This window comes from Martes martes (assembly GCF_963455335.1).
Source record: "Martes martes genome assembly, chromosome: 14".
NCBI lineage: Eukaryota > Metazoa > Chordata > Mammalia > Carnivora > Mustelidae > Martes > Martes martes.
Genome location: NC_137902.1, coordinates 9832498 through 9858958, shown reverse-complemented (window position 1 = coordinate 9858958; position 26461 = coordinate 9832498). Strand labels below are relative to the sequence as shown.

The 26461-nt window shown below is 48.9% G+C and overlaps 1 protein-coding gene across 4 annotated transcripts in view; it reads right to left on the bottom strand.

The window, feature by feature from the left end:
• FGFR2 (fibroblast growth factor receptor 2) overlaps positions 1–26461 on the bottom strand; it is a 101627-nt gene that overhangs the window by 35140 nt on the left and 40026 nt on the right. For all 4 annotated transcript variants that reach the window (XM_080822351.1, XM_080822352.1, XM_080822354.1 and 1 more), the window contains 2 exons: positions 15802–15925; positions 183–373 (listed from right to left, as the gene is read on the bottom strand). In XM_080822351.1, the coding sequence (XP_080678477.1) occupies positions 183–373; positions 15802–15925 (315 nt within the window). The remainder of the gene's footprint in view (positions 1–182; positions 374–15801; positions 15926–26461) is intronic.

Sequence of the window (26461 nt, the reverse complement as noted above, 5' to 3'; positions counted from 1 at the left end):
CCAGTTCCCTTCTGCAATTTTACTAGCGAGCCTAATAATCTGCTAATCCCCTAACACACTCTCCCCTGGCCGGTCAAATAGGAGAATCGTCTTCTCCCAGATCCAACAGGAAATCAGAAAACCTGCCCCGATGTCCACAACAGAGACCCCTGCGGGTCCCTTGAGATTCAGAAAGTCCTCACCTTCAGCACCTTGAGGTAAGGCAGCCCGTCGGGCCCATATTTGCTGCCGTTCTTTTCTACGTGTTTGATCCACTGAATGTGGGGCTGGGCATCGCTGTAAACTTTGCAGACGAACTCGACGTCACCTCCCACCACGGTGGAGGCGTTGGCCGGCAGTCCGGCTTGGAGGATGGGCCGGTGTGGCGATCGCTCTGTGCAGAGGGGGGGAGACGAATAAATAAGTTGTGTTGTCCAGAAGGCTGTTCATGAACACAAGCCAAAAAGGCCTCGAGTCTGCTGGCTGACTCCTTTGAAATAACACCGCGGCCCAATGTATAACAAAACCGACTTCAAAGGAGACTGCTAGAGCGCGACCCTTGTAAAAAGAATACTTATTTAGAAAACACACAGAAGAACTTCTGATATCTCAAGTTATGGGTTGTCTGTGGCCACTCACCGAACAAGGGGAAAGATTTTACTTTGACAATGGAAAAGACAAGCGGCAGCGGACAGCGGTCTCTTCACTTGTCCCACTTGGGATAATATTGGAGACTCACTGTGACCATAAGCTTAAGGTCACGGGCAAGGGACAAGCCCAAGGTCACCTAGAACACCAAAATGGCTCCTGTACCCAGTGTCTCCCAAAACATCTCTAAGGCGCTCTGAGAAGACCTCCGTTTCTTGTTTGGAAAGAAAAACCGAAAGCACGAGTTCAAGGTGATGAATGGAATGGATGAACAACGGGTTTCATCTTTTTACTGTGGACTTCACCCCTTTCAGTCACCATCCACTCCTTTGTTTTCTCCATATATACTGACTGTTACCGTCCGCCCAATGCTAGGTGCACAAGGAGACATTCCTTATTCAGATGTGGCACCGAAAGAAACACAGACAGACCCCAGTCCCCCAATCCTGGCGACGTTCTAGGCCATGTTTAAGGAAGACCCATAGAGGGCATGTTAGCAATCACTTCCCACCCTCACGTGCCTTGCCGCTCTCTCGAAGCAGAAAGTTCTCAATAGAAGACACCCCTCACCTGCAAAAGTCCCTCTCCAGTTTCAAGGGGGTCTCTATAGAAATCCTGTAGTTCAAGGTCCATGAGAAACTGCACACAAGTGTCCTTAAGAATCTGGTAACCAAGCAGCCCACTGCGTGATCCCATCTACAAAGGCACTAGAATCACAAGCTGGCTGCCATCTTCCTACACGGCAGTTCGGTCAAGGGCAACACATACCCAATCGCCCATCCTGTCATCCACAAACATATCATCCCACCCCCACCCTACCTGCACGTAAGCCTATCTTACCTTACCTGCAAGCCAGCCTATCTGTCTCCCCACACTGCAGAGGCCACTGCCTTTAACCCCCGGCTTAAGAAATGGCCGAGGAAAGGAGGAGAACCCAGCCAACCCAACACACCAAAGATGCCTCCACCCTGTACCTGAGTGTCCCCGTGTGCTGGACTGGAAACAGCAAATTACAATGATAGACATCAAAATCCTTCTATATTTGGGCCTTAAAGTAGTATTTGGTGGAATTTGTTGGACACAAGCCAAACCACATGTAAATTGATTTTACTGCACAAGCCTGTTGGTCTTTAAAAACTTAAAAAAAAGAAAGAAAGAAAGAAAGAAAAGAAAAGAAAGGAAGAGAAAAGAAAAGAAAAGAAAAAACTGCTAGTGGGTTACTCTTAGCACATTTCATTCCAGAATCTCCCATCACTTCAGAGACACCTACACTTTCACATTAAAAAGATAAGGATTTCAGAGCCTCCAGAGAAGTCATTCATTTGCGGGACATTACCCTGGAGGCTGAACAAAGAACCCAGAAGGCCTACTTTTGTGGGCAGAAAAATCTCAAAGCTACGATCTCTTCATGACCACGGATGACCAGAAACATGACCGGAAGCCGCACCCTTTGGCGGACGTGTCATCTCTGCAACAGGCCACGGCGAGCCTCCCGGGCAGGTGTGGCACCCGGCTTGGAGCCGGCAGGGGCAAGGCTGGTTTAATCCCAGCCTTGGATGAGCCCCATCCACGAGAGGAGAACAGAGTCAAGTGTGTACACACACACACACACACACACACACAGAGTCCTCACCAGGCCTCCTCCCGTGACACCTCGTGGGAGGGGAATCTGTCCTCTGGGCTAGACACTACCAGCCAAGCTCACAAAATCCCCTCCCGCACACACACCTCATATTGAGGTAGTTTGCCCTTTCCCGCAGAGAAGTGCGTTTTAGGTCCCCTTTCGTTCCCTGGCTCGGTTTTCCAGTTTTGCGTGCCTATGTGTGTGTGTTTCGAGATAAATATTTACCACGGACCTAAATATTTATTCTTAGAAACAAAGGCCCTATAAAACCTTAAATGTCATAAGCCAGATCAACTGAATTTCAAACCAAGTTCTCCTTCTTAAACGTACTTGTTTCCAATAAATCGTTTCACAAGCAAACATTGTGCATGTAATACCAAATAACGATGCCCTGGGAACAATGAGTGCTTTCATAAGGCCGGCATCTCTGGCCCGCGCCAGCCTTCAGCAGGGAATGTAGTCCCTGGGACGGCACTGGCAGGGCCCACTCCAAGCCGCAGCCTTGTTCACTTGTGGTCCGCGCGCTGCCGCGTTCCACTTATTAAGTTATTCCACTGCTATCCGGGCTATTTCCACCACGGGGGGGGGGGGGGGGGGGGGTCCTTGCAATGGTTTAATGTTATTGCGTTTGCAAATTACAGCACACCAAAAGTTGCCGCTTGCAGTCCTGAATGTATCCTTTCACATTTTCTCACCTTATACAAAATAACCTCTCAACCACCCCCGCGTCCCTCCGCCCTTTCTCACTTTTGGTACAGAAACTGCAAGTCGGGATCCCTCTGTAATCGAAACCTTACACCGTCTTCCAAAACTTATTACAGCTGCCTTCGGTATAAAATGAAACCTTAGAGAATGTTATTTAAAATGTTTTTAAAAAGTCGGTAGGCCTCATGTTTCGTTTCTCCACATCAGGCTTTCATTTCCTTTGCAACCTTACTCTCTGCCCTTCAACAAGTCTGAGACCGGGCCCCAAACATCTTGGAAGAGGTCCCGGGGTGCCAGGATCTGCAGAGACCTGTGCCTCTTCTCCAATCCTTCAGCGATCACCCTTCCCTGGTGTCTGCAGACCCGAAAGAACTGGGATCAGCAGCAAGGGGATGACAGAGGTTCCAGCGTCTGAAACACGGGGGTGAGAGCAGGGTGCAGGCCGTAGCGCCCGCAGAGAGGGGGCTTCCGTGGCCAGCGCCCCAGGGGCCCCAGAAAAGGGCAGTGATGGTGGGCACGAAGACCCCCCCAAGGCTAGCATGCTCTCCCCGGAACCTCACCAGGCCCCGGGCAGAGCAAACCCCTCAGGTTTCCAACGCTTGGGGCAACAGGCCGATATGAAAAGAAGTCATCCATGAATTATCTCTGGGTTACGCACTAACACTCGGAGCTGGCTATCTCTATCTCTATGTGATAACAAAAAATGACAGCCTCTACCAGGAAGGTTTTACGGTTTTAGGCAAGGTTCTCTTGCTGCATGTTTAACTCTCAGATCTTACAGAAAACAGACTTTTCTCTTTGCAGGGGCAGTGACATAAATAGAAGGAAAAACAGAAAGGCTGACGAGCAGCTCAACCCCTGCATCCTTCCTGGGCTTTTGAAAAGATACATTCTGAGCGCAGCAGGTGGCACGCGGACAGGGTGTGGACCCGAACCCGGTTGCGCACCTTTAAAGGAGCGGCTCTCGGGTCCCTGTGCGAATTCCAGCTTGAGACAGAAGGGAACGAAGCCCAGAGCGTGCGGTTGCTGCCGATGGGGCAGTTGGCTGCCCGGCTGGAGTGAGGTTCTGCCAAACCGATGCGTAGTAAACACAGACTGAAGTGCTTTAAAAAATACATTCTCTCCCCCGTGGGTTTGCTCGCTCTCACTCCCTTTGGTCAGGAGCTCCAAGCCAGTCCACGCTCCCCAAGGGGAAGGCCCAGCTGCTCCAAGTCTGAATTTCGAGACTGACCCTCTCGGGTCCTGCTCTGACACTGGGGGCCACAACCAGAAAAAGCAGGCGGAAAACAGCCTGCTTCGTTCCAAGAGGTAATTATTGAGAAAGAGAAAATACCTGAGTGACAAAGAATAAATCTTTGTTAATTGACCACTGAAACTTTATAACATGCCAGTCCTCCTCTGGACATAATAATACGCTTGGCTCATAAGAGATCTACAACTTCAGCTCTGACATAGCAAAGGCCATAAAAAATGTCCACGGAGCAGACAGGCCTCATGCCTACAGGCTTAGTAAACACGCATCCCGGGGATCAGAAGGAGACCAGGTTCTTAAATTACACCTATAAATTAATCAAGCCCAGAGTTGCAGGTTTCCCAGCACACACTGGTCTCCTGAGTATTTCTCCCCAAAAGTTCAGCAGCGCCTGTCACAAAGAACCATTTCAAAGCTGCTCTCTGGGAAGCAAAACACCCAGAGACTCAAATCACGCCGAGTGGCCAGTATTGATCTGGAAACAGCAGGTCTCTTGCTCTGGGGCACCCATTCATGTAAAGAGCGTAGAGAACCTTGCCTGCTCTGTCCTTAAATGGAAATCAAAATTTAATTACCCTTCCTCTAAAATGGTAGTTTCTTAGCAACTCCAAGGCGTTGAATAGGGAAAGAACGTTCTACGCGATTTGGAGGACAAGTGAAAACAACGGAGAATTCCTTTTCTAAAGCCCAGCCTCGCTTGATTTTCTAAAGAGCAGGTAGTAGTTGCTTTTGCTGCATAAAAAACACACTAACCCAGTTAGCAAGAGGCGATCAAAGCCCTCTGAAGTCCAAGGAGCCCAATAACCTGCCGGAGACCTCGCAGTAATTACAATTAGTTGAACGAGTTCATTGCCTTGTCAAGCCTCTACCTGATGCACTCCACACACACGGGACAGATCGAGTTGGGCTCTGAGTTTTGTTTTCCCTCCGTTTTCTCCAGCCTCTAGGGATGGGCACAAAAGAAGATCAGAACTAAAAATGGTCAGTAGGACTGATCCCTTAAAAAGAGTCGGAGTACCAGGAGCAGGCATTCCGACCTGTCATCTTCTAGAACGATGGAGTGGCCTGGGGTACTGAGCACCTGGAATAACTTTAAAAAAAAAAGGAAAAATGCCTTTTTGTAGGTGGTCACTGGTGTGTTGCTCTCTCTCTCTGTCCCAAGCTCAGCTGAGCCTCATTTTCCCCCTGCCTGGACATCCGACCCTGAAAGTCTTGCAGAACTGGGCAGGGTGGGGATCCAGCTTCCTCTAAAACATACACAATTTTCCTACAGAGAGAGCAAAAATGTCTGCAGACCGGGCCTGTCTGGGGAAAGCCACGGTGTCTTCCCTCCAGCGCCGAAGTCCCTCAGTGACTTAGGGAGGCTGCACCATGTGAAATGCTAGAAGCAAAACACCACTAATTCCTTTGTGCTTGCTCGATGAGGTGGAGACTGGGGCAAAGTGCTGGCCGTGGTCGGGGGGCCTGGGAAGACCGAAGCAGGTGGAGGCAAAGTGCCTTCCCTAATTAATGTCATCGACTGTATTATGTGGCTGGGGGCTGAGTGGCTTCTACCAGCTGGGTGTCAATTTAGGTCTTCTTGGGCAAATTACCAGAGCAGAGCTGTGTGTTATTCACACCCCCAAATGTTTACGATACCCTGAGCTCTGTGCCTTTAAAAGTTAAACCAGAACTGAAGACTCTTAGGTGACCACAAAGTTATGTCCAAGGGAGGTTCAAAAAGGCCTTTCCTTCGGTTAAAGAGAGACGTGGCTTCGGGATGAAGGAAAGTTCTGGGGACGGATGGTGGTGATCGTTGCAGAACCATGTAAATGTATATTTCATGCCATTAAACTGCACATTCGAAATTGACCAAAATGGGACATTCTGTTATATATGCTTTGCCACCATTTTTTTTTTTTTAAAGGAGACATGGCAAAGGTGACTCTATCTCAGAGTGAACAAGATCTATGTCTAGGGTCATGGAAAACCTGCCTTCTCAATTAGTTAAGTGTATTTACCTTGCCCAGTTTACCGAGAGCTTTTCTCTGTTCTGACACAAAGACTCCACACAGGGGCCCTCCCTGTCTTGTGCCTGGTTTTCACGCTGATGTAAAACTCAGACGTCAGTCTCCCCGCGCTCGCTCCAGTGACGCTGGGGTAAACACAGCTGAGAGCGGTCACGCTGGGAGCCACGTCCCAGAGCCTCAGCACCCCACCACTTGTCACAGGGGGTGCGACATCTCTCAGGAATGTAAGATTATCAGCTGGTGTCTGCATAGCTGGGTTCCCTCCATGGGAAGAACATGCTGAAGATGTTTTTCCAAAGTCCCGGAATGAAACATACCTTCCTGCTGAACTCCAGATCAGAACGACTTCTCTCAAACAACCTGCAGAGAAGCTAAAAATCAAATCACTGGGGAGTCCCCAAAGATGGCAGTACTCAAAATGGAGCTCTTTAGGTTGGAGATGTTTCACTGACATCCAAGGGTCGGGACCCAGTGAATCCGGCTCTAGAAATCCAGCCCAGGAAAAGAGTCACCCAGGTGGCCAACTAAGGTGTGCGCAAAGCTTGCCTCTTTTCAAACTGCCTAAACACCCACCCAGAGGAAAATGATTAAATAAACTATCTGAGATCCAGAAGAGCGTAGGGGTCACGAATGAGAAGGAAATCAACAACACGTACAGACGTGGGAAGAGGTCTACAAAAATAATGTTCACAGGTTAATCAACTTCCACGATGAAAAGGCCTTCGCTCTGGAGGAAGTCTAGAAAAATCGACCACACCAAACTCTTCCATGCTTTATTTTGCTCCTGGGGTGATTCAAGCAGAAGGAAAAGCTTTCAGCCCATCTGAGCAAACAAGAAACGCCTCCCTTTGGTGCAAACTACATGAGAAGTTAAATGATAAAACCTCATTTGTTTTCTTAAAGGCAGACTCAGAACTGAACACGGAACTGCTTCTCGAAACCCCTTGCTGTCAGCGTCACCTACAGAGAAGTGTCCCGATAGTCACCCAGCTCACGAGAGGCCCCACTTCTCACTGTCTGAGCCGGCTGGGAAGCCTCAAGCCAGCCTGCCGACCAGCACCTCCCCGCCCCCTCCCCGTCAAACATTCACTGATGGTTTCACACCGAGTGGTTTTGTCTCTATTGGCCAAATGTAAAATGCAAAGGACTGAATCTTTCACTCTTCAGCCCCAGTCCAGAGCGCACACTGAACCCAATAACATGAAGACTTTCTTGGGGCGCCTGGGTGGCTCAGTTAAGTGTCCAGCTCTTGATTTCAGCCAGGTCATGATCTCAGGGTCAGAGAACTGAGCCCCATTTTGGGCTCCCTGCTAAGCATGGAGGCTGCATAAGATTCTCGCTCCCTGGGGCGCCTGGGTGGCTCAGTCAGTTACGTGTCTGCCTTTGGCTCAGGTTATGATCCCAGGGTCCTGGGGTCGAGCCCCATGTTGGGCACCTTGCTCAGCAGAAGAGTCTGCTTCTCTCCCTCCCCCTGCTCATGCTCTCTCTCTCTCACTCTCTCACTCTTTCAAATAAATAAAAGGGACTTTCTTTGTCAAAGAAAGTGCCACAGCCAAATGATCCTTCTGGAATAATATCCAACACCTGTCTTACGAAATACCACCTTCCAGCTGACATGAGGGGAAACAGGTCTGGCACCACATAGTCTGACCTGTTGATTTGTACACTTCTTTGTGATGGAAAGGATTCCTCCAGGAATCCTTGCGTGAGAGAACCCTCTGAGGGGGAGGCTCTGGGAGAAAGAAAGAAAAAGTCGTTCTATCAAGATCCAGAAATCTCCATCCCTATCTATCATCATCTCACTGTGGCAGCTTTGGGGTCTTCTGTGCTGTGACATGAGAACTCCAACAGGATCTCTCAGTCAACTGGATGCCACCCCCATTCTAAGGGCGGCGTCACCCATAAAGGCATAAAGGCTCTGGTGAAGGTATCATTTGAAACGGGAAGAAAGCTCACGGCATTTCTGTATTGACGTTTTAATGACAACTGACCTAATACTTCCCAACCAAGATCTTTTGGTCATAAGGGGACTGAAATCGAAGCTGTGGTAAGGTGTTGGAGGGCAACTCTGAAAAGCACTCGCTTCAGAACTTGCCATGTTAAGAACCACAAACTCCAAATATAAAGTCACACGTCAGGGATGCCTGGGTGGCTCAGTCAGTGAAGCACCTGCCTTCGGTTCAGGCCATGATCCCTGGGTCCTGGGACCAAGCCCCATGTCGGGCTCCCTGCTCGGTGTGGAGTCTGCTTCTCCCTCTCCCTCTGCCCCTCCCCCTCCCCCTGCACATGCACGCACGCGCACTCTCTCTCTCTCGCTCGCTCTTTCAAATAAATAAAATCTTTAAAAAAGAAAAGAAAGTCATGCATTAAACTGCTTTTCCTCTATTTTTCCATTTCAGAAGGCACTGACGGAGCCGTTAGGAAGTTCCAGCCCATTCCTGGGCACTGCGATTGCCAGCAGTGCACTTAGATCCTCATGCCGAGACCACTCGCCCACGCTCGGACAGCAGCAGCTTTCTCCCCACCCCCTGCCCCGACCTATCCTACCACCAGGTGTGGGGAAGAGACCGTCTTCGTACAAAAAGCTGTTAAGACTGTAACTCATCTGTGACACTTCTACATCCTCTTTGCCCGCACCATAGACTCAATGCCAAAGATGAGACAAGAGATCAGGTATTAGCCTAGACTTCTCCCCAGCCACCTCGGCCGGGACCCCTGCCAGAATCGAAAGCAATCAATAAGGTTTCCCTCCTCAGCTGTGGGGCAGAGGGCAACTGACGGCTTGCAGAGAACACGGCAAAAATGCTGACGCCACGAAGTCCTAACTTGCCCCATCCACGCTGGCCTATGCCTGCTCCAGCCTCGGGAGCCAGCACACGAGATACCACCTGCCCCCGGACCTGAAGGAGGGACTTCCGGCTGGTCCTGGTCCTGCAGGAGAGCGCTCATTTACGGGTCAGTACCTTCGGGGGGCCGGGGCTACCCACTGACCGGCTTTCACCCCCTGGAATCCCTGTTGCGAAACAGGTATAAAAATCCACTCTGCAGTAACCCAAAGCTCATTGAACAGTAGCTCAAAGGGAAGTTTTGAAATCTCTGTCCTGGAGGGAAGAGGACAGGCCACTCCTTTACCCAGGGCTGCGCCGAGTGCACGTGGCTCAGCCTGGCCATCCAAGAGGAGCTGGGGGACCGCCTAATTTGAGTGACTAACCCTCAAGCACATGGTTCTATTACTTAGAAGCACCCCCCCCACCACCCGGACAACGGGACGAGGTCACTGCCCCCCGCTTTACAGACAAGGGACCCGAGGCTCAGAGGTTCCGCGCCTTCCAAGGCCACAGCACTGCCCAAGCTGGAAATGGAACATGAACCCTTCCACCACGTAATTCCCACACGAACCTCCAGAGTCGCTTCTAGAAGGCGTGGAGTCCCATGAGGGTGGACACAGTAGCATCGATTGGGAATAAAATGGGGAAACGGCTCCAGGAGCCACAGAAGAGAGTAGCAACACCTCCTGCTAACCCTGCCCACATTCCAGGATCCTACGGTAACTACGCAAGCCTACTTACGAAGGCATTGGCAGTGACCTACGACCGAGTGTGGCGCCCCAACCCGCTGTCAACAAGGGGCTTCGTATCTCCCCCGGGTGGGATTTCACCACCCCAGAGCTGGCACGCGGGACCCACATCAGGGGAAACACACCGAGTCTTAAACCCAGACCAAGAAAAGGAAAGAATTAGCTGGCAGCAAGAAGATGAAGATGGAAAATCAAAGGGGGCCTGGCCAGGAAGCCTCTAGGTCAAGATGACTCCAGTTTGGAACTGCCAGGGGCTCTGTGAGGCTGAGGCTGGTGGACGCCAGGGAAATGCACAAGGGCGGCCACTCCTGGACGTGAGAGTCAAGCATTCAAGGCGTTAAAATCTGTGGACGCATGGTTTCATGCAGTTCAACGTTACCTACTACAACAGCCACCCCTCATCAGACAGAGAAACAAAAGCTTTGTCTAGAAGCCCCAGGATGATAGACACGAGGACAGAGAGGGCTCTTCCCCGAGGAGCAAGTGAGCAGGAACGATCCCAATTTTGATAGTTTCAGTAAGAAACCAACTAGTTAATTAATGAGGCCACCACTTCTTCATTTACCTAAATGTTACTTTTTTCCAACCCCCCCCCCCAACAAGTCCCCCTTCTGCTTAGGGACCACACTGGAGGCTTTGTCTTCCCGGGACAGAGGCTACCCCAAGCAGTAAACAATTTACGCAATTTCTCCTTCTCCCACTGGGGATGGGTGCCAGGTGTCAACCCCACAGCCAGACTTATCGGTCCATCAGTGCTGGAATAAAAGACGCTTCATCCTCCTGAACACACACCGGAGGGGGTGGTGAGCGCCAGGACAGATTCCTTCGTGCTCTCAGGCTCCGTCCCATCATGTCCGGAGCCCAGTTAGAGGAGATTTATGTCAAGGACTCATCGACAGCACCCCTGCGCTCTGCCGCTGAGCAAGTCAGGGCTAGTGAGGAGCCTGAGCGACCCCCACCCAGCCAGAGGCGTGCGTGCCCGCTGCCTGGCTCCCAACCACTGAGACCCCATCTGGCGCCTACACCTCTTGTCCTGGGGGAAGACAAATGTCTAGAAAGTCAGATTGATAGAGGACAAGGCATGGCCGGCCCAGCAAATCCAGAGGCACCGCTTCCAACCTCCCCTGCACCCTGCCCTGCAAATACCCACCGCCAGGTGAAAAGCTCAAAACTTATCTCACGGTCTCTGGGATTCCAGAATTGGAACACCCAAAGGGAGAAAAAGTTCATAAATCAAAGCCAAAGGGTCTCTATGAGTGAGGAGGGCCGACTGGTCCATTAAACACAGTCTCTCTCTCTCTCTCTCTCTCTCTCTCTCTCTCTCTCACTTTGTTGTCTGGAACATAGGGTGGGGGTTTTCAGAGTTTTGCAGCGGTCCCTGCTGCTCCACACCATGCGACACCTAAAACCGGGACCTCCACGTGCGGTGCTGGACGGAGCATTTATCGTGGTTTCCAGAACATCCAGATGGAGCCCCGGGCTCCGGAGGGCTTTTAAGTCCTTGGCAAATAAATCCCTCACCAATCCCCAACACCCCGAACCTGATGTTCCTCAACTATCAGTGGGGTGAGGGGTGAGGGTGGAGGCCAGCCTCAGGAACTCGGGGCTCGCAAACACGCCACGATCCTCTTCTGTGACTGGATCGGTCCTGGGACAGCCCTGACGACTGGATTAACCGAAGGGGTAAACCCAGCGGGACGTGAACGGCAGCCCCTGGCCCCTTCCACTGGTCCCCTTATGGCACTCAGTTTATTTAATAAAACTTCTGATGGAGTCTAATGAAAGCTATTAAAAATGCCTTCTAGGGGCACCTAGGTAGCTCAGTCGGTTAAGCACCTGCCTTTGGCTCAGGTAATGATCCTGGGGACCTGGGATCGAGCCCCGCATTGGGCTCCCCACTCAATCTGCTTCTCCCTCTCCCTCTATTTTCTCTCATGCCCTCCCTCTCTCTCTCAACTAAATAAAATCTTTGAAAAGAATTTATAAAAATAAATAAGATGCCTTCTAACTCTCCAGAGAGCCCAGGTTTGAAGGGAGAAAAACCAGCATTTATTGCTGGCCACCTGATGCCAATTTGGTGTTTTCGGTTTTTGTTTTTTTTTTAATCTGTTAACCCAAACAGATTCCTCATAACAACTGTCGTGGGTTGGGCTGTAGCCCCCCCCCCAAAAAAGGTAAGTCCATGTCCTCACCCCCGGAACCTGTGAATGTGACTCTATTTGGAAACGAGGTCTTTGTAATTAAGGATCTTGAGATGAGACCATCCTGGATGGAGGGCACACCCTCAATCCAGTGACACGTGTCCCTGTAGGAGACACAGAGAGGGAGATCTGAGACACAGAGAGGAAAGCCGCGGGATGACAGAGGCCGAGACGGAAGTGACATGTCCACAAGCCGAGGGCGGCCAGCAGCAGCTGGGGAGAAAAGCGTGAACCAGACGCCCCGTCAGAGTCTGCAGAAGGAACCAACCCCGCTGACACCCTGACTTCAAACGTCTGGCTTCTAGAATGGAGACGGAATCAACCTCTGTTGTCTTAACCCATCCCAGTTTGCCCTCACTTGTCACAGCAGCCCCTAGGAGACAGACCCCGCCATCACAGGGATGAGCTAAATACCAACATTCCAACTCCCCCGATGAGGCCAGAAGGGCTCAGGAAAGGCGAAGGGACTTGTCACCATTCGCTCGGGAAACCCAAGGTCACGGGATGTGTCCCAGGTTGTGGCTTCTTGGTGGCAGAGCCGTCAGAACCCAGGGCTTTGGCCTCGTTTCACTGATGAACGAGGGCCAAGACCCGCCACCTCCCGAAGCCAGCCCTCTGAGGGGAGCCTGGTTTAGGAGAGTCACAATTACCGGGATGCGGAGCTTCGCGCTAATTTTCCCTCGCCAGTAAATGGCTGAAAAGTAATGGTGTCAATTTTAATGAGGATCAAGCGAGGCTCCTAAAAGGGCTGCCATACACCAGAGCATTTCCCTCGCACACAACAATGGCTGGCTGTTTAATTCCAGAACACAAGAATGTCACTTAAATTACACGGCTTTTACATTAAAGTGCTTATGGGAATGCCTTCCCAAGGAAGAATTTCAATAAAAAGATCTCGCCCATTTTGATGCTTCGCAGTATCTGAACCCCAAACCTATGTATCATAGCAACAAAAATAAACTCTCGAGGAACGTGAGCGAGGACAGGACTTCACTTTCACTGGGGAAGTCTCCGATGTTCTGGGAGATGCAGCTGTAGCTGGGAAGCTTGTTATCATGGGGCGGGGTATTACGCTCGGACTGTGGGCCACCAGAAAATTGGTGTTCAAGCCTGAATCCCTTCTGCTGCCACTTGCTGAGATGTTCAGAACGCCCGCCTGCCAACCCCGTAAGTCTGCATGAGACTCTCGGGCTGACTCAATTCTTATTTTATTAGTGCTTCTCAAAGCAATTACCGGGGTTTTGAGCAAAGATGACAGTATTTCACACCTTCATCTTTCCTGAAAATGTCTTATACTCCACTGACTTTTGGCTTCTATTTATAAAGAAGGTTCAAGGCTTGGAAAATTATTAGAGGTTGAGCTTTAATGGATATTCCCAACCAGCATTGTGTCATTATTGGCCCACGTCTGGCTGGGCAATCTCCCAAATTTGTGACATAATCAGGCCTTTCTCTGCATTACTCCATACGCTCTATGCTCCCTCTACATTACACCACTGAATCATACGCTCTTTTCAACAAGACTGATTGCCAGGGGATTAACATTAGACAGCACAATTCCATTATTCAGCAGCCCAATTCAAATCCAGCCCTAAACTGTAAGAGAGACAGCAGAGGGCTTCACAGAGATGAGCTGCCAGAAAGCTCAAAGGAGAGGTGGGGTGAGGGGCTTTGAATGTTTTACATAACAACTCAACCCAAAACCTGCTAGGAGCTGAGGTGGCCCAGCTGACTCCAGATTCCTGGACGGGTCCCCAGCCAATCTCAGCGAGCCATCAGGGGAGCAGTGCAAAGCCAGAATCCCTGGGGGCGGTTACAACATGATTATCTTATTCGCACAATCAATTACTTTGTTTCAAAATTAAGTATTGAAGAATTTCTAGCCCCAAATCTTTCTTTCCTTAAATAGAAATGCTCTCATGTCAAATTCAGGCGATGTGAGGCCCAATGTGAACTCATGTTGTGTGTTTAATCAACAGATTTATGGCCCATCAATGCCAAAATAAATGTTCACCATTCTCTTCTCATGTTTGTGTTACTTCTTTCGGTTTGATCTGTAAAATATCTGTGCGTAGTGATTCCCACTAAGAAACCCTCCCCGATATCTCTGTGAGCAAAGAAACTCAGTCTTTTAGGAATGTCCATGGGATCTACATTATGTAAAAGCTACCAGATTTGACGTTGTTATAACAAAGATAAAGCATCACAAATACTTTTTTCACTGAATTTTAACACATGCTCAGAAATAAATACTACCTCATGCTTTCGAAGGCAGAGCTTCTTATGGATTTAATTTAAGGCAACATGAGAAAAAATCAAAATGGTTTTGTTTGATTTGTAGTTAGTCTCAAACTTCAATTAACCAAAATCTATGTAATTTGGTTAATCAAGCTTTTGGAAGGTGTTTTCATGGTTCTTTGGGCAATTCAAATCACTATGGAGCCTCTCTTCAGAGAGTTTATATAGCTTCTTGAAGGAGAAGAAATGTCCACACATGAAATAATACTAGGGACACATGCACAGGAAACGATGGAGGAAAGCCGTTGTTCATAGACATGAAGGGTGGGCATGGTCTGTGGAGTTACAAAGGGTCACCTCAAGGCAAAATCCATCAGGGAGAGCCTGGAGTTGAGACCCTTAGCTGGAGCTGGCAATCCGCAAGAGAAGGGCAAACTGGTTAGCTGACCCCTAGCCAGGACTCAAGGTCAGGCGGTGAGCCTGAGAGTCCAGGTAGACGATAAGACGGAGAAAAGACGGATCGTACAAAGGATCCATAGATCTTAGCCCACCATCCCTCCTGCAATGAGACCCAACCTCAGCATCTCCAATCCTCCTGAGGGACAGAGAAACCCTCTTTCCTTATCAGTTACAACATAACCCATCACAATAGGCAAGATGGGACAAATTCTGAGTTCCAGGACATCAGGCTACTTGGTCTTAAGATATTTAATTAAAATGCCCTATCTATCTGAGCACTTAGATATTTACAAGCCCATACACAGTTCCCTTTCCACAGAAGGAATCGTTTCTAGGAACAAACGCTGAGCCTACAATCTCGAATGACTTTCACTTGGGCGCCTTGACCCTGACCTGCCCCAGCCAGCTATCAGCTCAGTCATACTGATACCTTTTCGTTTACTCTTTCGCAGGCAATACCACACAATACAATACAATACAATACAATAGCCCTTCTTTTGATTGTGCTTCCTCTCTTTTAAAAGCAAAGGTCTATGGGCTCCTGGGTTGCTCAGTCAGTTAAACATCCGACTCTTGATTTCAGCTCAGGTCACAATCTCAGGGTCCCGGGATCAAGCCCCACGTCGGGCTCCACGCTCAGTGTGGAGTCTGCTCAAGATTCTCTCTCTCTCCCTTTCCCTCTGCCCCTCCCCGCCCCCTGCACTTGCTCTTGCCCTCCCTCTAAAACAAATAAAGAAATCTTTAAAAGTTCTCTTAGAGCATATCTGTGCCCCTTCCCTGAACACACTAACATTCTCCAGAATGTTATTTTCATTCTCTATGTTCATCCATTTTCAGCTTCCAGAATGTCAGCACCTTTCACACTATGTCCATTTTCCACAAGATGCGAGGGAACCAAGAGGGTCACACAAAATACATAAAGCATGGCTCCTCGGGAAACAGAACACTGTCAACTGACCAAAGAATCCTTCTCTAACGACAGCGTGTGTTGAGGAAGAAGGACATGGACCAACTCTCCTTAAACCATGGGAAAGAAACAAGACTCACTTTCATGATGTCACAGGAGTCAAGCTGGTGTACAGCTGCCCCTTTGGGAGAAGCAAACTCACCAACAACATCGAGGTGGTACGTGTGATTGATGGAGCCATACTCATTCTCTACCACACAGGTGTAATTTCCTTTGTCGGACGGGACCACACTCTCCATAATAAGGCTCCAGTGCTGGTTTCGCACCTGAAAAGATCAAAGTAAAGGTGCTTATTTAACATGCTTAGCACAGAATACTAGGTACTTTGCTTTCTTGATCTAAAAAGCAGTTGGGGGAGACAAGGAAAGTAGAGAAATATCCCCTGAATTCTACATTTCCCTCGTACAAAGGACTCAGAATGGAGACAAGTGAAAACAATCATTGTCATCAAGGTGAATGTCTCGCAAGGGGATACGGACACGTTCAGATATGCAAGTGTGCGGACTGGATCTCTTGCTGTCAGGGTTTGACGGTTCCTCCAGGAGCTGCCAAATGGCCAGGGGAGCCTGCCCTTTAGCCTGCGAACCTACCAGTGCCCCAGAGCAGAGAGGCTGAAAGGTTGCTCATCCACAGGAACCCTCAGGCTCCAGGGCACCCATGGACCACTTAGGGCCAGCACCAATGAGCACTTACTGTATGCCAGTCACTGCTCTGAGCACTCCATCCGGCCTTAGCTAAGGTGAATCTCCCAAGAAACCCACAAGCTACATTCTGTATTGTTCTGGAACCTTCCAGTTTCTTTTCCCACTGCCCTCAGAGGCTGTCTGGAAGCCTCCAGAAGTTTCAACTGGGAACACAGGTCTGCCCCTCCCATCTCTGGCAGTGGTCGAATAGATGCTACATATTCCTGAGAGACACACTCAGAATTCCAAATATGGGAGCAATGAATCCTCAGGAAACCTAAGCCGCATATCCATCTGCTTACAGACTCCTTGAGACTTTTTCAAAGATAAGCAGCACATGTGACAATAAGGTATTGGGACTGCCACCCACAGTTCTGCCAACACGCAAACAGGCTAGACTCTGACATTCCCACCTTGCTTTTAAAATATTTCCACCAACTCAAACTTTCAAGCAAGCATGACTTTTCCCCACTAAGACCAAAATGCAGATTTTCTCTTACAGGCTCAAGGCTCTACCCTTTCTCTCCAAATCCAAATCATGTTGTAAAGGTATTTTCGGACAAGGCACTCTAAAGACATGGCGAGGAGAAAATAAAAAAATAAATGAAAAGCCAGGGCCCTACCAGTCTTAACTATGATTTCGGGAATTTCAACTGACCTTCTAAATGATTCCCTGAGCACTGCAAGTGTTTTCTGCCTTAATCACATAAAAACCGATAATACCAGCAGAGCCTCTGCAAGCACACGAGTGAGTCAAGGAACTAGAGAATAAAGAAACTCATCTCATGAATGCTCCATTATAAAAACGGGAGGGCAGAGCAGCTGTCCACTTCGAAAAGCAGCACCCACAGAGGTAAGAGGTTATCAGAGCCCGTTACCCCCCAACGCATGTCGTGTCACAGGCTGAGCTCTGTTGTGAGCCGCTATCACAGACAGCAGCGACGGATGCCGGTTCCAAAACGAGACCACTGCTCGTCACGCAGTCTCAAGAAGGATCACGGGGGTAAAAGGGCTGGACTCTTCTTCACCGAGGACGATCAGTGACGTGAGAGTGAGTTCTGGGCAGACAGTCCCTTTGCTCAAGCTGCTGTCCTCTCACCAGCTCCCCTGTACAACCCTGGACTGTTTCCAACTCCTGTCATGGAGCTGACGAGGGAACATTCATTCTCAGGGTCACAGGCAAAGAGTCTGGTGGTAAAATGAACCTGAAGGCATCAGACCCCAGTGGAGAGAGTGGGTCCCCTCCACTGGCAAAGACCTCCCTCCTGCTCTCGGCTGGGCCGTAGGCTTCTAGGAGAGCCCAAGCAAGAGGGCAGGTCTCCTCTCAGGAGGGATAAGCCTTCGATGCACAGTGTGTAGAGGGAACACCATGAAGAAGAGGCAGTTGCTAAGTTTTCCAGGGAAAGGACAATTCTCTACTGAAATCCTGGCTCCCCGCGGGTGTCACCCTGGAGCCGTGTGTTGAAGAGCATGGGAGACCCAGGGACTAACTCCTTCAGGTGGGCCCACACAGAGACCCTCCCTCTCCCCAAGCCCTCAGCGGTATCAGAAATGGGACTTTCCTGGGCTCTGAAGGACTAATCACACAGAGGGTAACTTGGGGATGAAGCCACAGGGCCTAACGTCACCAAGCCACGTAATCCAGCATTTAGCCCTGCTGTAAATATTCAGTTCTTTGAGCCCCTGCTCAAATGTCATGCCCATAAGCCCTTAATCATGACTAGTGCCTGTCTCTGGACCCCGTCCAAACTGTCAATGTCTTTCTTGCGCCTGGATCCAGATTTGGCACACGGCACATTACAAATAGAGCTGAACCTGAACTGCACAGGGAGGGCATCGTCTGCCTCTGCCCAAAACATTAAATCTTGGCATAGGCAGCTCGGCATACCACCGCCGTGTTTAACCCCAGGGCATATGGTCAGACCCAGGCTCCCGTCGGGGCGATGGCATTCCACGTAAAACCCCTCGTCAACAGCGTGTGCTCCCCGAAATGTTTCCTTCCTGGAGATGCACTACAAACATTAATAAGTTAACATTTATAAAATGCTTTTACAATGAGAAACCCACTTACCAAACAAGGTGCTTCTGCCCTGCCCGAGACCTTGGTACTCAGTCAATATCGCCCCATGCAGTGCTGTTAATATTTATTTTCTTACACCACTGCTCCAGTATTTGATTCCTTGACATACCACCAATCCCAAATTTTATGAGCTGTGGCACTTTCCAAATGGATGCCCTTAGAAGCTGCTAACAGTGGGAAGGTCTGACACTCTCCTAGGGGATATCCTACCATTAATTAGTGGTTGCTTAATGACAAGCTAACAGAGGACAAACAGTAACTCTATCAACATGGGAGGCAAAGACACAAAGACTTTTGTGTTTCTTTTCCAAGCACTCCTCTTCCATACCCCGATTCAGGGTCAACCTAAAGACACTGCCCTTCCAACAAAAATGTCAGATGTCCTCTTTGTGGTTTTTTTTTTTTTAAATTCCTCATCTTTTTAGTGCTACCATTCTTCTGCCAGTTAGAGCAAATGCACATCTTCGCTTTCACAGAAGAGGGAATGTAAATACCCAATAAACATATGAAAAGATGCTTAACCTCATTAACAATCAGGGAAATGCAAATTAAAACAATAATGAGACCCTGTTATTCACCTGCTGATTAACAAAAATTAGGAAGAGCCACGTCACTGAGTACTTAGCACGGGTGGAAGGCAAGAGAGGCCCAAACTGAGAACAGGAACATAGAGAAAAACCTTTCTGTACAATAATTTGGCAGGGCCTATTAAAATCAGCACCACATTTTTTTTTCTTTTTACCCAGTTAATTCTACCGCTAGCAATCTAGCCTACACAGAAAACAGCAGGATGACTTCAAGGCACATGAACAAGACTGAGGTTTCCAGCACCGTTTGTAACGGCAAAAATGAATCCATCAGGAAGAAAATCATTACTAGAATATACTTCGTCCTATATGAACTAACGGACAGTTAATTCATTCCAACAAAATAGCACACAGTCATTAAAAAGCAAGAGGTATTCCTACGTTCAGACCTGGTAAGATACTATGAATAGTTACTGATAAATTGGGGGGGGGGGAGAGTAGGTGAGATAAAAATATTTATACTCAGGATTCCGTTGTACAGAAATACAAACACACATGCACGCACGCGCACACACACACACACACACATACACAGCCCTACAGGTGCCTATGGTATAGCCCTGAATCTGTAAGCACGACTGTATAAACATAGCTAAAATTAGAACAAAGCTGTACTAAATTATTAGCCGTCCACTGTATATAATTAGGTGCTGGGGTTAAGCATGTTGCTGACTTTTTTCTCATTTTCACCTTTCAAATTGAACCCGAAATCACAGACATGGCACCCAAAAACTGAAGTAAGACCACTCCCCCTGCCCCCCCCTCCCTTCAGCGGGAGCGGCTCTGTGGCAAAACCTCGGGGACTGTAAGCCTCTGGCAGACTGAGCGACAGGGCCGGGGAGGACAGAAATCCTGCACTAGCAGACACACGCACCATCCTTTCTCCTCATTCCTGCCTGTGGCCAAATCTTTGCGGAATTCATCATGATTTTTTCATCTGCCAAGGAACAGAATTAGAGAGCACGAGGCTTCAAAACTATGTTCACTAAAGACTTGTAAAAATAACATTTCAATACTGAAACAAAGCAGGTTGAAGTTAATGGCCTCACTCTTTTACTCTTAATACAAAAAAGGTGGATTCCACAAACATTCCACGCTCCTGGTCACAAAGACCAAAGGTGGCCCAGACAGGTTTTCTCAGAATTCCTCTGCTACCTAAGTCTTCCGAGAGGCATGTGGAAACCCTCAGCTATCTTCAGGTGACAACTGGGAATGCAGATTTAGTTTGTTATGATACCAAAACACCCAGGCGAAAGGTGAAAGGCCAAAGACCCAGGCTGTCACCTGGATGTTTGGTTTCCACATTGCAGAAAGAAAAAAAAAAAAATTCTGGACATTTCCAAACAGCTAGGTGTTCGATAACAAGCAGAATAAACATCCAGAAACTGGATGGAAAGTTTTGCTCGATGCCAAGTCAATGAATACCGTGTCCGTGTGATGGCCAATACCCCAGCACCTCCTTCCACCCGTGTCAGGCCTAGTTTATGGACAAAGGCAGCAACCCCTTCGAACCCTGGCCTTCATAATGGCAGCCCGTGAACTACAACTCGCCATAGCCCAGCTGTCACTGGGACACATAGAGCCTTACGATCCCATTCCAGACCCATTTTCCAGCAGGTTCCTGGGGTCTCTAAGCCAGACCTCTGCAGGTGTGCACAAAGAGAGCTCACCCGTGTCAAGGGCTGTGGCACTCACTGCTGCTTATCACCACGCAGATGTGGAGGCAAATGCCCGATTAATGCTTAAACTCCTGAAGTTTGCTTTTCAGGAGGTGTCCAGAGAATAGGGCGAGGCCAGCTCGGATCCCATCTAGCGCACAACTACAACTCTTTCCTCCACTCCGCGAACGATGCGTGGATCTCCCAGAGCGGCGAGGAGAGGATTACAACGAGCGAGGCCGTCCTCCGACGCCCAAAGGGGCTCAGAAAGGTGCTCTGGGGGCAGACTGCCAGCAGGATCGCTGCCTTCTGAATTTCACTCTTTTTAAAAATCTCATGGACCTTCCTCAAAAAGCTGAACGAAGAACCATCAGATGACCCGGCAATCGCACTGCCAGGTATATGCCCTAAGGAACGGCAAGCAAGGACTTAAATACTCGCTCATGCATGTTTGAAGCTGCTTCATGCACGAGAGCCAAAAGGAGGAAACATCCCAAGGGCCCATCACCAGATGAGCAGATACACAAAATGGGGCCGATCCGTATAATGGAAGAGTATCCAGCCCTAAAAAGCAATAAAGGTCTGATTCTTGCTACAACACACCTGAACCCAGGTGGAAGGACAATTACCCTGTGCTTCCACTTACACGAAATGCCTACAACAGGCAAATTCAGAGATAGAAAGACTGGAGGTTACCAGGGCGTGGGAGGAAGGGGAAAGAGGAAAGGAAGATTATTGCTTAACAGATACACGGTTTCTGTTTGGGGCAAGGAAACATAAACAACATATGTTATATTCTGTATATTTTACCACAATTTGAAAAATCCCACACTGGTCATGGGTCCAACAGCCAACTTTGCTCTCAACAGCATACCCTGGGCTGACTGATACTTACATCTTCCTGGGATGCCTCTACTACCTCCACGTTTCTAAGTTATCACAGTGTTTTTTATGAAGACACGGAACCACCTTTGAAGAAAGCAGTTTAGGAAGAGCGTGAGCCTTGGAGGAAAACCGCCTGGTCCAAATAGGGCAGCTTCGCCGCCAAGGAGCCACATGACAAGTGTCACCTGTAAAAGGGGCAAAATAACAGCGTCCCCCCTCTTCGGGTGGTGCAGGGGACTCAGGGTCATGGCGGGCGGGAGAAGCCCAGTACAGTCACGACACAGGTTGGCTGACCTACACCTGCTTCCTTATCCCAGATGGCCCGATCTGGGCTGAACGCTGCAATGCCTGGGCTGAGATAGAGCTCCACCAAATATAAATATAAATATAAGGACTTTAGTTGTGATTTTTTCCCAAGAAACGTACTTTGGGATTAGGCATAACATTTAATCAAACATCGCTAGCAGAACAGCTAGGTAACCTGGAAAGTGAACCTACCCAGCAAAACCACCAGTTTAGCCGGGATTATGAGAAAACAGATTTTTCCTCATGTTTTCTTGGACCTGAAACATACAAGGAAACGGACAGTCCAGATCCGGTGACACTTCACCCTGCCAGGGGTCCACAGGAGCTGTCCCCCTCAGGAGGCCTGAAGCCACGCCCTCTTGTGCCGGTCCCAGGCCCAGATTGAGGGAGGGCTGGATCCTGTGATCTCTCTTGGTTAGGCAGTTATTAAGTGGCATGAAAGGCAGTTTTTAGGAATACTCTTCCCCTCCATGCCTGAGTCATTACCTAGGAATGAGTCAGGAACTGAGGTGATCTATGAATTACCTCAATCTTCTTGCTTTTCTGCATTAAATTGTAATTACTGTTCAGAGCCCTTTGAAATATCTAGCCTTATAGGTAACCTCGTTCTAAAAAAAAAAAATCTGTGCTATTGTTTATGATAAAAAATAGTTGGGGGTTATGCTACTAAATCACAGTTGGAAGGAATCAGATGTTCAGGACTATCCATCCAAACTCCATTTTAAGGACAGATGACCTAAAAGAAGAGTTTCAACAACTTGCCCACAGTCAAGACTGATGAAAAAGCCCAGGCGGGAGTACAATTAGGGAGATGTAGTTATGCTTCAAGTCAACCTTTATCACCATAAATAATAACATCCACCCAGCCTGTGCCCACATACTAAGAAAAACAATAATATGACTCTTAAATCACCTAAGGAAGGCTCAGCATGAGTTCTTTGGTAAGTAAGACCGACCCACAGAATACCGAAAGACTTTGTTGGTCATTTTAATTAAAATGAGCTTTCTGTCCCATTTCATAATTCTCTTTGATTTTGTTTTGGGTTTTTTTCCTTCTCCCTTCACTGGCCACCATTTCAAAACAAGCTATAACACAGTGGACAAGGGCCAAAATGCCTGATCCATAAACAGGTAGAAAGAGCTAGACCGACAGCTGAGCGAGGCAGACAGAGCAACCATGGTTTATGGAATGAGATTTATGAAGGGAAAAAAAAAAAAAATCACAGAAATAACAGACATGTGTTTGCGGAAACTTTCAAATCTTGCTTTCTGGAAAAATACATCTTGGAAAACTTGACACTTTGCCTCTTCGTTAAATAAAGTAGCAAAGGGATGGGAGTCAGGGGAGAGGGACATTTGGACATCAGGCTATCCACGTGTCAAAGGGATCTCTGCTTTGGGGGGTGGGGGGGTTCCCTCAGGCCGAATGTTGGAGAAGCAGAATTCTTTTAAAAGTCTCTGCAGGTAACAAAGAAAACCCATCCGTAGCAACTATACTCCCGACTCTGCCCTGTTCAGGGCCCTGAGAAGGCCTGCACCAGCCAGAGAGCTTGGACTCGTGGTGGAGGTGGGGCTGTCAGGCTCTGGGAACCCCAGGACTTCATGACCTGGGGCCTGGGGTGAGCCTCACACATCATTAGCAAGGCTTATGCTGTAGGTAACTATGTCTTCCCAGGAGATGAGAGATCTCTTTCCCTTTCAAGTCCCAGAAGCCCCTGGGGCTGGCTGGAAGGAATTCCTGAGCTAAAACGGTCTCCCCCAAATCAATGTTCAGCACCACAACTGCCGTGAAAACTCCTTACTAAACCCAGGTGGCCACCTTCGCGTTTGATGGAGTGACACCCCCACCACACCCCAGGGTACCCAGGCACGGCCACGGACTCTTCTCCGGAGAAAGTCCAACAGGACCAGAAACGTGCACTCATCATCGCCAGCCAGCAAACCACGTCCCAAAGGTACAATACTCTCCCTTCTTTGCCCTTTTTTTAATAGCAAAATTCACTTTATCTTTTTTTCGGATCCTCTTTTTTAATTAATCTCTACACTCCAGTGTGGGGCTAGAACTCACACCCCCGAGATCAAGAGTTACACGCTGTGCCGACACGCCCAGCCAGGCACGCCTATAGCAAAATATACTTCATATTTTCGTTCCCCTGCACTCAAATTCCCATTCTCTTTCACTCCAGAAATGGCTCCAACGCAAAACAACAAAAATCCTTTGGTCATCTGTGCCTCCGCGCACACAGGCAAAAGAAAGGTCCCCTGCGCAAGGTCCCCCACTTTGCTTTTGGAACCCGGGCGCTCTCCAGTTAGCAAAATGCTGCCCTCGGTAATTTACACTGAACTGCACCTGCTGAAAATCAAGCAGCATTTCCTCATCAGGCGCCCTTAGTCTTTAAGCGCATTTATAATCACTAATTCAGATTTGCGAAAAGCTCCTTACCCATAATAATGATGTTGGTCCTATTTATTTTGAGACCAGGAGTTTCTGGAGGCTCATCAATTCTTTTTACTTTTTTCCAAGGCTGACTTAAGTGAGGAAACTTGTTAACAGCCAGGATTCTGACCACCATTCTGATACTCCGGTTGTATTGGAATGAAATCATCGGAAAGACATCGATTATGTTCCCGGGGAGCATCTGGTGGTTAGAACCATCCCCAGGGTCACAACTGGAGTGGTTTGAAGTCCTCCTTTCCAAGCAGCAACCACCTACGTAAATCTCCGCCTTACCGTCTTCTACAAAGAAAGCAAGCCAACCTTCCCATCTCATGGCACCTGGTTTAAGCACCAATCTCAGAGCAAAGAGACAAAGCAGCCTCCTGCCTCCTGCTCCCGCCAACAAGGAGTTGTGGAAGACGGGCCACGTGTGTCTCTTTCCACAGCTTCCGAGGCACCCACCTGGCAGCAAACGTACCTCACACCTGTCACACACGCCAACTGCCCCATGTCTGTGCTTAGAAATTTACTCCTAGGCTTTCCCCGTTGCCCTCTGGGTTTTGGCTTCTGAATGTTTTTATTTTTTTTATTTTTTATTTTTTAAAGATTTTATTTATTTATTTGACAGAGAGAGATCACAAGTAGGCAGAGAGGCAGGCAGAGAGAGAGCGGGGGGGAAACAGGCTCCCTGCTGAGCAGAGAGCCCGATGTGGGGCTCGATCCCAGGACCCTGAGATCATGACCTGAGCTGAAGGCAGTGGCTTAACCCACTGAGCCACCCAGGCGCTCCGCTTCTGAATGTTTTTAAATGGTAAAACAAAAGTCAGCCATTTTTGAAGAAGAAAACAACCCTTTGAAAGATGAGAACTGGGGGCGCCTGGGTGGCTCAGTGGGTTAAAGCCTCTGCCTTCAGCCCAGGTCATGATCCCAGGGTCCTGGGATCGAGCCCCGCATTGGGCTCTCTGCTCAGCGGGGAGCCTGCTTCCTCCTTTCTCTGCCTGCCTCTCTGCCTCCTTGTGATCTCTGTCTGTCAAATAAATAAATAAAATCTTAAAAAAAAATAATAATAATAAAGATGAGAACCGGGTAGGGTATTTCAGAAAAGGGCTCCAGGGTAGTTTTTGGTGGAGAGGAGGCCCCCTGAACCACAGCAGCGATGAGGTCAGGGCTCACACGCCCTCTCACGTGTCGTCAGTGCTGTGGACACATCTGGAGCAGGAAAGTCCATCCACCAAGAAATCCTCTTTGACCTGGTTCTTTGGAACCTAGGGTCTGGGCGAGAGCGTTCCCCTGCAGGCTGCTCAGACGGCTCCCGCTGATCCCAGGTCTCCCGATGTCCGTGCCCTTGGGGAATTCATCTCCTCCCTACTGATCCGCTGAATAACAGAAAACAGCCAAAGTGCTTGGAGGTCACTCCCATTAGGTTACCAAAGGCTGTGACTCCTGCCTTCACACGCTACCTCTTTTGGTCTCCCCTCCCCGAGGGGTGACAGCTACCACACAAAGAGGCCCACGGGACAAGCAGCTGACGACAGCCTCCAGCCCACAGCCAGCGAGGAACTGAGGCCCTCAGCCCAACAGCCGACAAAGAAGTGAGTCCAACAACCATGGGAATGAGACTGGGAGCAGGTCCTTCCCCCAACCGACCCCACAAATGAGACTCCAGACAAAACTGAAATCTTAGTACTAGGAGAGACCTCCCCGTGAAAGGCCCAGCTAAGCCACACCCGGAAACTGTGAGATAATAAATGTTGTTTAAAGCGACTGAGCCTTGGGGGAATTTGTTACACAGTCATAGGTAACTAATACACCTATTCGTGTTTTCCAAATGCATCAAAGATTGTCATAATCAAATTCCTTATGCCTTCCTCACATACTACGTTCCTCAAGGCCTCCCTTTCCAGGCTAAATGATGTAGAGACTCCATTTCTCTTCCTGAGACATCCTTCCTTCAAACTCAGCCCAGGATCCCTTCCTGACCTCTGTTATCCGTCGCCTCCGGAAGAACCAACACCCTCTCTCCCTGCACGCCCACAGGACAATATGCTCTTCGGACTTGGGCCTACTCGGATCACGGCTTTCTGGTCTACCTTCCCTACCAGACGAGGAACCGCTGTGAGGTGAGCTGTGCTCTGTCCAGCGCCTCAGATGGGCCTGTCCCCGAGG